Consider the following 16,180-nt stretch of genomic DNA (forward strand, 5'->3'; position numbering starts at 1 on the left):
CAGTACAGTACAGTACAGTACAGTACAGTACAGTACAGTACAGTACAGTACAGTACTTATCTCCCTTGCTTCGTGACTGCGGGTCAGCTGACCGTACACGTGATCGCGTCGTCTTGGACCCGCCATCTTATTGCTAGGAGTTTCGGCGAGTTCGAGTCATACTGCATTTGTGAACTTTATAAAGGTATGAACTTTCATCTATATTACGTTTGTGTACTGGCGTGGTGGCAGCGGTTATAACTACCCATGTCAAGACATTTGAACTGGATAACCATTCGTACGCAACGTGTAGCTGTCAATGCATAGGTGAACCGGCTTTGACAATAGCCGTGTTGTGTTCGTACCTAGTTTTCGTCGGGTATCCTATCATCGCCCGTACGTCAGTATGGCTGAGTTCGAGCTCCAAAACAGTGGTGCTTAACAAACATGAAACTATTACGTCTTTTCGAAGCTTGGAGGCAAAATTTACAGTATACACTATCGTTAGACCAGAACTTTGCTGATTTCCTGGTGGATGACTTCACATGGCTAAAAAAAACAAATGCAAACCCACTACGTGGACTTGTCGACGATGAAGAGGCAGGGCCTAAAGAAAAGCGTCGAACTGCAGCTCAAAAAATTACACACTTGGAGCTTATGCTAGGCCAGGTTGCTAATTACTGCCCCATTATTTCTCGGAATACTATTGTGAAAAATTCTACGTCTGTGAAGAATATCTGGCAATCTATCAGACAGCATTTTGGTTCCAATCAACTGGTGCACATTTTATAGACTTTAATGCAGTCATCTACAGGCCGATGAAAGACCAGAAGATCTATTCCAGCGACTTACAAGCTTCGTTGAAGATAATCTCCTCCAATCGGATGGAAGCATCAGACACCATGGTGAGATTCCAGCTGATGATGAAGAAATGACACCATCTTTAGAGAACTTTGTGACATTAACATGGTTACGTTTGATACATCCTGATTTACCTACATTAGTGAAACAGCGATATTGGAACCGAGTTACGTTCACAAACATTAGCTTCCCTTAAACCGGAGATATCTCAAGCTCTTGACAGCCTTATGGACGAAATTCACTCTGCTGCAGATGCTAAGTTTTACGTACTGCTTTTACAGAAAGGTCACAGGAAAAATCGACATACTCTGGCAGGCGTGATAGAAGTGCACGTGTACAAAATAAATCGTGTATAGTGTGCAAACAAGCTGGCCGCCCTTACCAACACTTCCTCAGTAGCTGTAAATTTTTGGCGGAGCTGATGTACTGTACTGTACTGTACTGTACTCTAACAGACCATTGGTCATGTTACTCCCGTAATACACAATTGTCACTATACATGTATAGGCGAACATACATGTAGTGGCGCTGAATGTCATGGGCAAATTGGATTTGACCTCCGAGGTTATATTATATTATATTTATTTTTCTAGAAAACAATGAAGAAGAAAATGCGAGCGTTGCACCTCATCTAACCTTTTTTTCGAATTGCGCGACAGACTGGGGATTTGAAGGGGGCATGAGTACGTACAGACATACTCGTGAGTCTACTTACGGCGCGCTCAGAGCTCATGTCTATTGCTGCCGATGCGGGGCAAGCAGACGACAGACGCAGGTGGGATTGACCTATCGATAGACAGCCAGGCGAAAGGACAGAGGAATGAAAGAGAAGCATGGATAGTGTAAAACGCATTCGGCATCTATTAAACGCAGCTACGACGAGCAACTAAATATCAATTCCGGTTACAATAGAAGGGGCTAACAAAAGACTACAGTACTAGGCACATCCTCGCCTTATCCCTGATGACATTAACCTCCACAAATTAATTTGAAAGAAGCCACATGTGCCTGCGCGTGTGTGCGTGAGTCAGCATGAGTGTACGCGCATGTCTGTATTTCTGCGTGTGCGTATGTGCATGTGCGTGTGTCTTCGTTTAAGTGAATGCTTTTACGTGCGTATATGCGCTCTCAATACGTGCTTCTCAACCAAGGAAAATCTAAGTTGAACTGCAAGGTGGTTGTAATCCCAAGACATGATCCCAAGTAGAAAATGCGCCCGCGGGAGACGGCAACTTACGCTGATGGAAGTTATAAAACATTGGCACGGCAATGGCGTGATAATGATGAATCTTCTTACTTATTGTTTCGCCAACAAGAAAATCAAGTGGGACGGATTGTTCTCCACACCTCCAAAAAAGGGCATCATGCACTGTCGCAGTATAGCGGTAGCGTCTTGTTCTCTGTATAGAGAGTACCCTGTAGTTCTCTACATAGACAGTAGCCTGTAGTTCCCTATAAAGACAGTAGCTTGTAGTGCTCGGTGCAGACAAATAGCCTGTGGTTCTCTGTATAGACAGTGAGATACAGTTCTCTTCATAGAAATTAGACTGTAGTTTTCTCTACAGGCTGCACTGTATTTCTCTCTATAGACAGTATCATGTAGTTATCTCTATAGACAGTGTCCTGTAGTTCTATGTATAGACAGTAACTTGTAGTTCTCTGTATAAACAGTGACCTGCATTTTTTGCTGTATAGAGGGTAGGCTGTAGTTCTCTCTATAAAGAGTAGCATGTGGTTATCACTATAGACATCCTGTAGTTCTCTCTATAGACATTAGACTGTGGTTCTCTGTGTAGACAGTAAGCTGTAGTTTTCTGTATAGACAGTAGCATGTAGATATCTCTATATACACCCTGTAGTTCTCTCTATAGACATTAGACTGTAGTTCTCTTTATAGTCACCCTGTAGTTCTCTCTATAGACATTAGAGTGTAGTTCCCTGCATAGACAGTGGCTTGTAGTTTTTTTCCGTATAGAAAGTAGCCTGTAGTTCTCTCTATAAACAGCATCATGCAGTTACCTCTATAGACAGTAGGCTGTAGTTCTCTCTATAGACATTAAACTGTAGTTCCCTCTATAGACAGTAGGCATTAGTTCTCTTTATAGAGAGTACCTTGTAGTTCTCTGTGTAGACAGTACCCTATAGTTCTCTGTATAGACAGTACCCTATAGTTCTCTGTATAGACAGTACCCTATAGTTCTCTGTATAGACAGTACCCTATAGTTCTCTGTGTAGACAGTACCCTATAGTTCTCTGTATAGACAGTACCCTATAGTTATCTGTATAGACAGTACCCTATAGTTCTCTGTATAGACAGTACCCTATAGTTATCTGTATAGAGAGTAGCTTGTAGTTCTATCTACAGATAGCAGCCGCTGGTTCCTGAAGACAGCAGTCAGTGACCACTGTATCACGAACACCTAAATAATCCATGATAGTTGCCTTTACGCTGGAGACCACGACAACACCCTCACAACTCCCTTATCATTATCACAGCTTGTTCGTAGAAGGCCATCCCACCATCGAGAGGTGACAGAATGGACAGCTCATCCACAACCTTCTCGAAATTTACGCCGTGACATGGAACGCATGTCAACGCTACTCAATCGCCACCACAAACATGCAATCATGCATCACCGGCCACAAAACGAGATGAAGCAAGTATCCGCGCACAATTCCATGAAGCGGCGTCTCCGACGACTTCGCTTCAATGCCGAATTTTCCAACTCAATTTCGCTTTCCTCCCGTTTGTACCTTAATCACGGTGCAGTTGGGAGTGCACAGCGTCGGAAAACTCAGACTCAGGAATAAAATATGCCCGCTCTTTGCCCTACCACTTCCCTGCGGAGTGTAACCAGCAACCCTGGGAAGTGGTTAGCTGCATGCGTATGTATAAACCCATTACATAGAAAGGGGAAATTAGAGGAAATGGAGATTCCGAAAAAGTGGTTATTTCTTTCGTGACGAATTAATTCATGACGAAAAAAGACACGTATATCATGTAAAACACGATGTCTGTGTGCGCCACCCTTCCACCCTGTGTTCATAGCCCCTGAACGGTGCGATATCCACCTATAACATTTTTGTTGTGCCCCTCGACAGTATTACACGGCCATAACAAAGTCATGATAATTCTCCCTGGAAGTTGTATATTGTGTCACCCACCCTAGCACTGTCTGTGTCACACACTCTAGCACTGCCTATGTCACTCTCCCTAGCACTGTCTGTATCACCCACCCTAGCACTGTCTGTATCACCCACCCTAGCACTGCCTGTGTCACCCCCTCTAGCACTGTCTGTATCACCCACCCTAGCACTGTCTGTATCACCCACCCTAGCACTGCCTGTGTCACCCCCCTAGCACTGTCTGTATCACCACCTAGCACTGGAGTCTGTGTCACCCCCGCCCCCTCCACTAGCACTGTCTGTATCACCCACCCTAGCACTGTCTGTGTCACCCCCCCCCCAGCACTGTCTGTATCACCCACCCTGCGTGTGATACAGCCTAACACCGTGTTGACTTACCTTCACATTTCATGCCCTGGTGAATGAGTCCGTACAGAAGAGAGCCACAGTGGTCACAGAAGGTCGGGCTCGTGTATGTGTACACCTTGAACTTGTGCTTACTGCGGGGATCCTACAACCAGCAAGTAAACGACACCATTAACACATAAGGCGACACTAGATTGTCCCATGCAACTGTAGACAACCGTAGACATCATTCTATAGGGCATTCTCTTAAGCACCTTATACAACTTTCTACGTAGGGTATTCTATGGGTAACTAAAGGCAAGGCTTCATAAAGGAGGCATGCAACAGTATTTAATACACGCCAACCCTACCGCTTTACGCGGTAGACTACCGCTTTTTGAAGACTTCTACCGCCTACCGCTTTTAATACTATTCCTACCGCATTGCAAAATATTCAGTTACAAGAAAAACGGCACCTGCTATACCTGGAAGCCTGAAGACAGCCTTGTGAAGAAGGCCAAGTCTGCCACTTACCAGGCATTAAATGGCTAGTGAGTGTCAGTCAACAAACTGAACTCTGTGTACATTTTGTAAATACATGTATATTAACGTAGAATTAGTGTGACATGTGAGTGAAATCCATGTATGTACATGTAGTGACACTGTGTGTCATGACACTGTGTGACATGAGTAAATCCATGTATGTATCCATCTTATTTTTTTCATTTTATCTCTAATAAATGATGTATTCTATTGCAGTCCAATTACTCCCCAGAATGCAGGAGAAGGCACCATTTAGCACCATTTTTTGAAAATTTTCATGGGGGGGCATGCCCCCAGACGCCCCTAGCGGCGCGCGCGACTGCGTCGCACGCGGATCTACCACTTTTCATTCAAAATAGGTTGGCATGTATGCCTCCGCAAACTGTTGCACTATTTCGTCTCTAGAAAAGGCCTTTTTGACATTTTTTCCGGTGAAATTCGGCATAGAGAGCAATTATTTGCATTATGCGTGCAAGTTAGATGCGTCGTGGGCTTGTCGTGTAGTTGTGACATTCCGTCAGGTGGCGTAGCCATGGTGACCGGTTGGTCATTTTGTGTTTGAAATGTGATCCGACTCATTAAATAAGTTCATTCGGTTGGTAGACTAATATATATATAACAGGGTTAATTGTTACTCAACCGTGAAGATTGGAAACGTACCGCTTACGTTTCGCCTCCTGCCAGGAGGCTTTCTCAAAGCTAACTAATGATTATCAGTTTTGACCACCAGTTTTGATTTTCACACGGTCAGAGAACAGTGACTGAAGTCCGATCCTTCGTAAAATTTGGAAAGAAAGATCGCAAGACACAAAAACCATCTAGTGTTTACGTTACGGTGTAAGGACGAAAATATTGTTCCGTCCAGTCTACGACTAAAATGCCCGATTCGTACGAATTGCGCGAAGGACATTATCGAGAAAGCAGAAAAAACAACTCATAAGAGAGAGAATACGATCAGTAAGCTACAAAATCAAGCAATATGAAGACAACAGACTAGTGAAAATTAAAGGATGGCTTAAACTATGGAATGGCTTGAAACGAAAGCCATTGAGACAGCACCGTCTGATCTCAAACCTAAATTGTGGGCTACGCTATGTAGATGACACAATGGAAATCATCAAGTCTGGTACAGTCCAACAATGGACAGAACACCTCAACAGCATCGACAGTACCAACAACATCAAATTCACGTACGAGGAAGAACTCGATCAAAAAATTCCGTTCCTCGACACACTCATCCATAAACGAGAAATAAACGATGGTTCACTAAAACTGACGGTGTATAGGAAAAAGTCCCACACGGACCAGTACTTCAACTTCAACTCACACCACACAGTCAACCACAAACTGTCAGTAGTACGGACGCTACTTGATCGTAGGGACAAGATCATAATGGAGAGTGAAGACCGGGAAGCTGAAGCGCGCCACATCAAGAACGCACTAGGAAAATGCGGCTACCCTAATTGGACACTCGAAAAAGTGTTCAAGGAGATAAACACATCACAAGAAAAAACAACATCCCAAAAGAAAACCTCCAAGGAGAAACCGAAAGCGATGATTGTCCTACCCTATGTCAGAGGCGTCACGGACGTAGTTCAACGTCACCTAAAAAAATGCAGGTGTAGCTTCAACAGTTAGACCGTTTGAGACCCTAAAACGGCTTTTGGTACACCCTAAGGACAGAACAGATATGCACAACATTACGGACTGTGTCTACAAGATACCGTGTGCAATGTGTGAAAAAAGTTACATCAGAGAAACCGGCCGAAAATTTGAAACCCGCCTTAAAGGGCCGGACATACTAGGCGATTAAATCGGGCGATTACATCGGGCGATGAAATCGCCCTTAAATCGCCTAGTGTGTCCACTCAATCGCCGCCGATTTCATCACCCGATTTCATCGCATAGATCAAAACGTTTTGATATTATCGGGCAATTTTGTCGCCCGATTTTGTCGCCCGATTTCATCGCCTAGTGTGTCCGGGGCCGGCGATAACATCGCCCGATTGTACAATTCATCAGCCAATGGACAAGAAGCACATGCATAATTTCTGATCACTGAACCAGAGTGAACACAATGCGCTCAGACACAATGCGCGAAATCACAATGTATTTTGTTTCAGCACAACGGCGCTGCGTTTAGCTGTCGTGTCGTGCTGCGTGTGTGGAGACGGGCCTTCATTCACCGGCGATTTAATCGCCTAGTGTGTCCACTCGACTCGCGCGATAGAATCGGGCGATTATGTCGCCCGATTTTATCACCCGATTTAATCGCCTAGTGTGTCTGGCCCTTAAAGAACACAAAAAGGACGTAAACACCGTAGCACCCAAATCGTTCACAAGGGCTCAACGAAAACAGTCGGCTACCGAAATCACCAAAATCCGCGATCACGGACCACGTAGCGAAGAACAATCACACCATGGATTGGGAGAAATCGAAGATCAAGACCACCACACCATCTGGGGGGCAAAACTGATAAATTATCAGTTAGCTTTGAGAAAGCCTCCCGGTAGGAGGCGAAACGTAAGCGGTACGTTTCCAATCTTCACGGTTGAGTAACAATTAACCTTGTTATATATATATGTGATCCGACTATTTTGTAGAAATTCGCGTCATAGAGCTGGCAAAGGTTTCGAGCGAAGGATAGAGCATGAATCTGTAGTTATTTAACATGAATAAAGTGTATGTTGTGTATGCGGCGAAACAGTGTAAGTATTTTTAATTAATTTCTGTTCGATGCTTGACTGCTGCCTATGGACGCCTTCTACTGTTGTAAAACACCTAAAGGGCACCCATCTGGCCCCTAACGTGTAGACATGTATTTTAAGACTATGCAGAAATGGCATGTTAGAAGACTCGCGTGAGTTTACCGAAGCAGGAACATGGCAGCACGTGTTTACATGCATGCACACATGGGCTCGATTTGTTGTGATGCATAGTGGCGAAGCCACAAGTGTTGTATACATCACGGAAGATGAATGTCTTCGAAGGTGTTATGTAAGGAAGAAAAGAGGCTGCTTATCGTGCGATGCGACTAGAAGTCGGGGACTATAGTCAGATAGCACGCGCGCAACCAGATAATGGTTACGCTTTTGGGAATCTTCTTTTCTTTGAATGTACTTTCTCTGTGTGTGTGTCTCTCTCTCGCCCTCTCGCTCTCTTTTTCTTTCTCCGCCTCTCATCCTCGCTTGCTTTCTCGTTCTCTCTCTCTCGCTCGCTTTCTCTCTCTCTCTCTATTTCTCTCTCTCTCTCTCTTTCTCTCTCTACTCGAGCTCTCTCTCCCTGTCGCCCTCTATGTGACAATCCCACGTTGGCTTCAAAAAAGGAAACATTGTTACCAGAACAATACGGGGGAGGGGTGTACACGTGTGAATTCGTGCGTGCGCGCGCGCGCGCGCGCGCGCGTGTGTGTGTGTGTGTGTGTGTGTGTGTGTGTGTGCGTGTGTGCGTGTGCGTCTGTATGCTTGTAAGTGTGCGTGCGTGCGTGCGTGCATGTGTGCGCGCATGTGTGTAATTAATAAATGTATATCTTATAGACGACATGTAATGACAAGAATGTATCGATGAAAGGTATGTCCCCCGAGTCGTGCTCATTGCTCACACATGACATTGGATCAAACTGTCTGTGCGCGCAATACGCCAGTTTAAAGCATGACCATGGCATGGCCCGACTATGGCATGGCATGGCCTTCAATGTTCTTTCTACGTTCAGATTTCTTCTGCCCACTATTTTCTACGCGCACGACCTGTCAGCTTTAAACGTTGATCACGTGAATCACGTCTCGCCGCGTTCTCTCGTTGTTAGAACTAGCGGAACACAGTGAGCTCGTCTGTGCACAGCCGCAGCCTGCGGGCTCGACTCTACGTGTCACTGAGAGCGCTTGTCGCACTCCAGTACGCGCCGTTGCCCCGCGCAATGAGATTAGACGTGTCAATGTTGCGCAATTATTACCAATATGTAATCGATAATGGATGCACGTCCGACATGTTGGTATCCGCGCAGTGCTGCAGTGCTGGGGTCGGGCACATAGAGCAGCGATATGATGATGGCAGCGCAGTGCTGCAGTGCTGGGGTCAGGCAGATAGAACAGCGAGATGATGATGGCAGCGCAGTACTGCAGTAACTTGTTCGCTATTATGTGAGACTATATTATTATTTACTTTTCTGGATTGTGCAGCTATTTATGAAATAATTCCTTTAATGTGTGTTTCTTCCGTTTCATTCGACTAAATAATGGAGCTCTCACAAGGATACTATATACACTATATTCTGGGTGAATTTTCTATTACTAATCCTGAAACCAGCGAAACACCAACACTACATAATGAAGGAAAGTCACGCATGTTTACTGAAACCTCTGACCCAAACATTATATGGCGGTCATTGGTGAACAATGTGCAAACACTATACCACGCACTCAACGAAAAAAACTGGCAATTTTAACTGCATCACGTCTGATTGACCGTTTGAGATGCGCTTCATTTTCCGTAGATTTCAGGGAAATTGTCACAACGCTAATGCGTTTTCGTGGCGAAACTTTTCAAGCATTCGCACACAGCAAACACAAATCTCCCGTAAAATCGAACGCGTCATGGTGGCCAGCTGACACGCTGAGCGTATGCTCAGACCTAGATCCCAAAATGCAGTGCGCTCGTTACTTTCGTTGTTGTTCACTTACAGTCGGCGCGCGGCAAACGACAGGTTGGACTTTTGTTCGCCCATTTTTACATGTGCTGCCCCCTGGACACGCGTGTGGCAGGAAGTTTCACGCACAGACCTTCAACTTCGTCTATGGTGTCTGCCTCCGTATCACCGATAGACATAATCCCATTTAGGTTGAAGTAAACTGAACATATGGGAGAGCGTCCGTCGATCGCAGGCGAATATAAAAGCGAGCGTTGCGCCTAATCTCATTAGCGACCAGAAAATGAAGGGAAGAAATATTCCCCTCCCGCCTCCGCCTCTGTTTTTCGCTGAGATATTCTGCGGCAAAGGCAAGCGAGAGCTTGACTAATTACTAGAGAGATGAGCGAGGGCGCGCCGGCGAGGTTGTTAAGTGGCATGCACACGCAAGGCCACGGACGCGCACGTCTAGCTTTTGTTATCGCGCGATGTCAGCCTAATGACGCGACGACTCGCGCATATAAGCAAAGCCGTGCCTTGGAAAAAAGTATTAAAATTATCGTAGACGACTACGACCGAGTCACGCACGGTGTGCGTGACCGCGCGTGTGCGTATGTATGCGCGCACGTGCGTGGGTGCGTGCGTGAGTGTGTGCGTGCGTGTGCGAGCGTGAGTGTGTGTGTGTGTGCGCGCGCGCGTAAATGTGTATGTGTGTGCGCGTGAGTGTGTGCGTGTGCGTGCGCGTAAGTGTGCGCGTGTGTGTGTGCGCGCGTGTGTGTGTGTGTGTGTGCGTGTGTGTGTGTGTGTGTGTGTGTGCGTGCGTGCGTGCGTGTGTGTGTGTGTGCGGTATCAATGAAGGGTTGGCTTCCTTATGCTACGTTTACACTATGTGGACCCGGCGGCCACGGCAGCCCCGTTTGCCCGAAACGTAGTGCGCCGTGGGATTATGGCAATTTTTTTCTCTGTATTCAAGTTTTGTTAAGTCTTGCCAAGTTTTATCACGGTCTATCACGGTATACGTGACGGGCCGTGGGGGGGGAAGGGTCTGCTGAGTCCCGGAGGGTCCAAGGCGCACTACGGTTCGGTCCGCGGTCTACCACGGATGCCAGTACGTTCCCTCCCGGCCCGTCACGTTCTGATGGGGTCCCTCACGTTTCTCACGATCTGATCAAGGTCTGACACGTTTTTCACGTTCTGTCAAGGCTTTCTATGGATGAAACGTGGACGCCGGGCAGCTTTGGAGCACGTTTGTGCCCACGGTATAAAAAGAAGGCCTCCCAGGCAATAGCAATCATTGTATCCTGAAATTTCAACGAGACAACATCATGAATGCCCAAGATAAAGAAGATTTTGTGTTTGCATGTTTGCGGGGTGCATACATCCAGTCTTTGCGTCAGCAAGAAGAAGGCTGGCAGCAGCTTGGCCTTCTTTCTTCAAAGCTTGGTCTTCTCTCTTCGTATTGTAGATGCAGTAATGTGTCGTCGATTGAATTCGAATGAAGCTCCCCTGACTGGCCCGGCTTTTATATACACCCTCCCAAACCGCGCGCGCCGTGTCAGACCGTAGTAAAACGCAACGCGCCGTAGCGCGCCGGGCCGGTAATACAGATGCTGCCCGTCCCACTACGGACCGCCACCAAGTTTTGTTACGGCCTATTACGTACTGTCACGTTTTGTTGCGTTCACCCCGTTTTACTACTGCCTACTAGGTTTCTCATCCGCACCGTGACTGCCATGGCAAATCTTTTGACCGATTAAAAATCTGGCGCAGCATCCACGGCAATCACGGCCTGTCACGTTTGCCCATTTCGTCCCCCCGCGTCCATCCCGTTATGTCCACGGTGGCCTGAAACGGGGCTGCCGTGGCCGCCGGGAACATAGTGTAAACGTAGCATTAGAGTTTCCGTCAGTTGACAATCGGCGCAGCGGATCTGGAAACAGACAATCTCTGCAGATGCGTGTCTCGACACGAACCCTGCAGACCCGATGTGGTTAGGGTCAACACGATAACACACCCCATAGGGTGATGGTAATATAACCGCAGGGATTCGGGTCAGGAGTGATAGCACACCATACGGTTAGGGTAATCTGGGATATGATGCGATTCGGGTCCGGAGTGTTAGCACACCATACGGTTAGGGTAATCTGGGATATGATGCGATTAGGGTAAAACAGAGGTAGGGGACTTGATGGGGTGAGGGTATGCCTACTCCAGCGACTACGTGAGATTAGGTTAAGCACACGCAGAAATTCATGATGGATTAGGGTTAGCAAGCATATCAATAAATTAAAGCCTTCTAAAGTTCGATTTCATAGCACTGCAGTCTTCCACATACTTACTGCATGTCTTACTTCACTGCACAGTCCTAACAGCTACTGGTGAATTAGAAGTAAAAAAGAAGCATTTGTGTTACTCTGGTGGAATTCGGAACATTAAACCTTATAATTATCTTATATCAATACGATTAACGAGCAACGCGGAACGAAGGCATGCCTAGAGCATGCAAGAACCAATACCCAAGAACCCTTCCCTAATTGATACGCACACGCATTCAATACGGCTCCGTAGAGAATCGGCTCTCAGCCGGCTGCAAGATAAAGAAGATACGCGATAATGGATGTCTTACAGTTGGATCTCTGTAATCATGATTGCGTCCATTCTGTGCGAAGGTTTCAGACAAAAGCCAATGCACTCCGTGGAAAAAACGCGCACGTCTATTAGTATTTATCTTGGCATGGTTGGACGGTACGTTACACGCGCGTAGTCTGTGAGCATCCGTGGGCATGACTAGCACAGGTTATTATAGCGTCTGAGCCGCCCCGTGAGCCACGTTAAAACAGCAACGAAGATGAGCCCCCGATGAAAGTTTACTCGCGCGCTAACTGAAATTGCAACCAACATCACCGATTTCTGCACGACTCCACGACATCGCTCATTACGGTGGCATCGGTTGTTACACGTGCCCATTGGCAGACAGCGCGTAATTTAGCGGGCACAACAACAAGGTGACGCGACGTCGCGATCGCCATCCGGCCAGAAGGTCGGGTAATTTCGATCAGCCTGTCAGGCAGTTGCGGGCTTAAGCCGGGAATCTGATTATACTAACCGCACAAGGCCAATCAGTGCTCGCAGCAACGAGACAACTGTTGCTGCTGCCGCTGCTGCTACTACTACTGCTACTACTACTGCTGCTGCCGCTTCTGCTATTACTACTACTACTACTACTACTACTACTACTACTACTACTACTACTACTACTACTACTACTACTGCTGCTGCTACTACTACTACTACTACTACTACTACTACTACTACTACTACTACTACTACTACTACTACTACTACTACTACTACTACTATTACTACAGTTACTACTACTACTACTACTACTACTACTACTACTACTACTACTACTACTACTACTACTACTACTACTACTACTAATAATAATAACTACTACTACTACTACTACTACTACTACTACTACTACTAATACTACTACTACTACTACTACTACTACTACTACTACTACTACTACTACTAATAATAATAATAATAATAATAATAATAATAGTAATGACGGTGATGATAATAAAATACAAAATATAATCAAAAGCCTATTCGAGATTAGCATAATTAATTTTTTGTTGTTGATAACCCACGAAGTAGTAGTTGACGAGCCGACTTTTGGCAATTATCACCACCATCCCCACCACCACCACCAGCACCACTCCCACCACCGCTACCGCCGCCACCAACAACAACAACATCATCATCAACAACAGCAACAACAACAACAACAACAACAACAACAACAACAACAACAACAACAACACTACTACAACTACTACCATTACCAACATATATGCAATAGGGGCCTTCCAACAAGAGGTTGTTATTCTTCAAACAGGCATCATTGTGACAGCCGAACATGTCACTACTCTCTAACAATTTTTCATAAATAAATCTCTACCTGGACAATCGCATATAATCGAGTTGTTAGGCGCCTGCAACCTTTTCTGATAGGACGAAAGTTTGCTAACACCGTGTGCTTTCTTCCTGAAACCAATAGGCATCTCACTGCTAGCATGACGGAATTCTTTTACATCCTAGATGAAAAGATTGGAATGGTGAGTGCATTATTCAATAGCACAATATAAATATATAGAATTTAATGAAACACTTGACTAATTGCTTAATGACCGAAGAGGCCACTGCTATCAGTAATCATCGTCCATGGAATCATACTTCGCTAACGAAGACATTTCATTGTGGACGGCCGTGCCATTCCTAGAAACTGGCACGCGTTATGTCGTGCCGTATATACTCACGCTATCTGAGACGTAAATGAACCACGCGCCTGTGCGTGATTCAGTGACACACTGATCTCTACTATACTAACTACTAAGTTAGTATAGTAGAGATCAGTGGTACGTGTCCGTATATCACGTGGACTGTTGCTATGGAAACGGTTAATAAGAAATACGGACGTATATTTATGCGAGTACAGCATCGCTTTCACGTAAGCAAATTTGATTTATAGAACGTATAGTATTCAGAATAGCCACACAGCAAACTACTTTTTAATCAATACCACCCCTATACAGCAGCTCAGAGGAAATCGAATGTAATATATCAGCTTTGATGATCCAGTACGTGTTTACAGGGGCGTAGCCAGCCTTTCCAAGAGGGTGATTCCTTCGACACGGAATTCACGGCATCCGCAGAAAAGCATAGATGCGCAGTTAATAAGCGCTGTCGCAACATACGAAGAGCCGAGTTAAAAAATATAGGGGCACAAATTGCTTCTAGATATTACATCGACACCAACATATTATCAGGAGTGAATAACAGCAAACATTGTATATATACAGCTGTAATATTATACAGGCGCGATTGGGCGCACGAGGCACACATGAGTGAACCGCCGTGATCGGCACTAACAATTCGCTCTATATTCCATATGCCTCGTGTCTCTCGCTAATGTTCGATGTTTCTAACTCCGAGGGCAGACTTCTGTATACGCCACAGAGGCTCCTTCGCCTACTGTCACTGTTTTCCTCCTTTTCGGCGGGACCTTCTATCATATTCCGCCAGGCTCTACTGATATAATAAGAAAAAGCTCTATGATGTAATAAAAAAACTCATCCAATTTTTGGTTGTTTACCAGATCTAACGGGAAGTTGCGGCCATCCAGAGATAATACGCCACTATCACGGAAACGAGTATTGCTGCTTGAGAAATGCAGTTCTATTATAGAAGCCTTAGAAGTATTTATACAGTTATTTCGAACTTTCACAATTTCAGGGCGGAGACTACGAATCCGAGGATGAGAGACAAAGTCGGCAGAGCGGACTTGGAATAATATGAACTATAGCGCAAATATACGGTTTAATGAGGTTCCACGCGCACGAAGCCATCCCACTCTTATCGGAGTAACAAGTGCGTAGTGCGCAGAGGAAGTCTGATATCTTTCTGCTCCCCGCGGGCATGCAGAACACCGCCGACCGCGTGGCATTTAGAAAGCTGCTGTCAGTGTAAATCAAAGGCGATGAACATCACGGCTATAGGTATAGTGCACTCGATTTTATTTTCATTGTCACTCGTCTAACGTTACACAATACGTACTTGCAAAACATGCAACCTTTCTCGAACTAAACAGCAGGTAGGCCGTAACACGAGAGTGATTCTGCTGCGTCGCGTAGCAACGAGCGTGCAATTGATGCAGTCGGCTGACGGCAGTTTGAATCGGCGTTGGTGACAGTGACAGTCAGTTCAACTGCCAACTGAGAAATGTCAACAAAGAAATAAATAAACGGGATACATGGGCTACCGCTGCGAGTTGAGTTTCCTGATTTTCTGCTTCGTTTAATTATTCACGAATATTAAAAATGTTCTTTCGAATCTGGTTTATATGTCTGGGACCTCAAAGCGAACAAAATGTAATATCGGAACGCACAACGTTAGACAGTGGCACGGTTATGGCAGTGCAGAGTAAACACATGTGGGCCTGTTAGAAATATCGTCTGTGTCGACAATGCTCTTCGTCTCACCCTGCACGCCTCGCCTCGTCGCCGAAACAGCGGCAGTGTGCCCGGCTACATCGGATTTTCCTTTCGCGCGTCTTGCCGCTACAAGAATACTAATTATAACGACACCGCGTTAATCACGCGACTCTCAAATCACCGCTGGCCAAAATTCACACATCTTTTCACGGAGAACTCGCGTGCTCAGCATCGAGAGACGGTACCCTGCGCATCGGCGTCTCGCGGCACGCACGGGAAATCGTCACCGAGTCGAATAACTCGAAGCACTCGGCACTCGAGATAATTATTGGCCATGCGATGGCCCCGGTGGTGAGTGCAATCGCCCGCGGATAAAGAACGCTGTAATCAGCGTCAAAATTAATTACGCGCTTACATTCACGATGTGCGCTGCCCTGAAGGTAGTAGCTGGGAAGCTCACGTATAGTAGCTGGGTTAATATAGCCGGCATCTGAGATCGATAACTAACAAATCGGCCGGGAGGCACTGATGGCAGAAGCGAGCGCGACGAGGCATACATCAATAGTATAGGACATTCCCTCACCTTCACCTGGGCGGACGACCACCTCCGACAACACCTACGTGGGCGGGCGGCAACCTCCAGGTGGGCGGGTCGACAACCCCTACGTGGGCGCGGTACCCTCCCTAAATGCGGAG

The 16,180-nt window shown here is 46.0% G+C and overlaps 1 protein-coding gene and 1 long non-coding RNA gene across 2 annotated transcripts in view; one reads left to right on the top strand and one right to left on the bottom strand.

Annotated features, from left to right (window-relative positions):
* The window catches only part of LOC106810314 (protein kinase C-like), a 22,267-nt gene extending 16,503 nt beyond the window's left edge, over nt 1-5,764 (bottom strand). Inside the window, exons 1-2 of the mRNA XM_014813622.1 lie at nt 5,747-5,764; nt 4,366-4,477 (exon numbers count right to left, since the gene is read on the bottom strand). Coding sequence (XP_014669108.1) covers nt 4,366-4,477; nt 5,747-5,764 — 130 coding nt within the window. The remainder of the gene's footprint in view (nt 1-4,365; nt 4,478-5,746) is intronic.
* A 7,787-nt stretch (nt 5,765-13,551) lies between these two features.
* On the top strand, nt 13,552-15,312 carry LOC106810315. Its single transcript, XR_001393996.1, has 2 exons — nt 13,552-13,609; nt 14,787-15,312. It is a non-coding gene; the product is annotated as an uncharacterized LOC106810315 (long non-coding RNA).
* Nucleotides 15,313-16,180: the final 868 nt, after the last annotated feature.

The sequence above is a fragment of the Priapulus caudatus genome, unplaced genomic scaffold, assembly GCF_000485595.1.
Source record: "Priapulus caudatus unplaced genomic scaffold, Priapulus_caudatus-5.0.1 Scaffold431, whole genome shotgun sequence".
Lineage (NCBI taxonomy): Eukaryota > Metazoa > Priapulida > Priapulimorpha > Priapulimorphida > Priapulidae > Priapulus > Priapulus caudatus.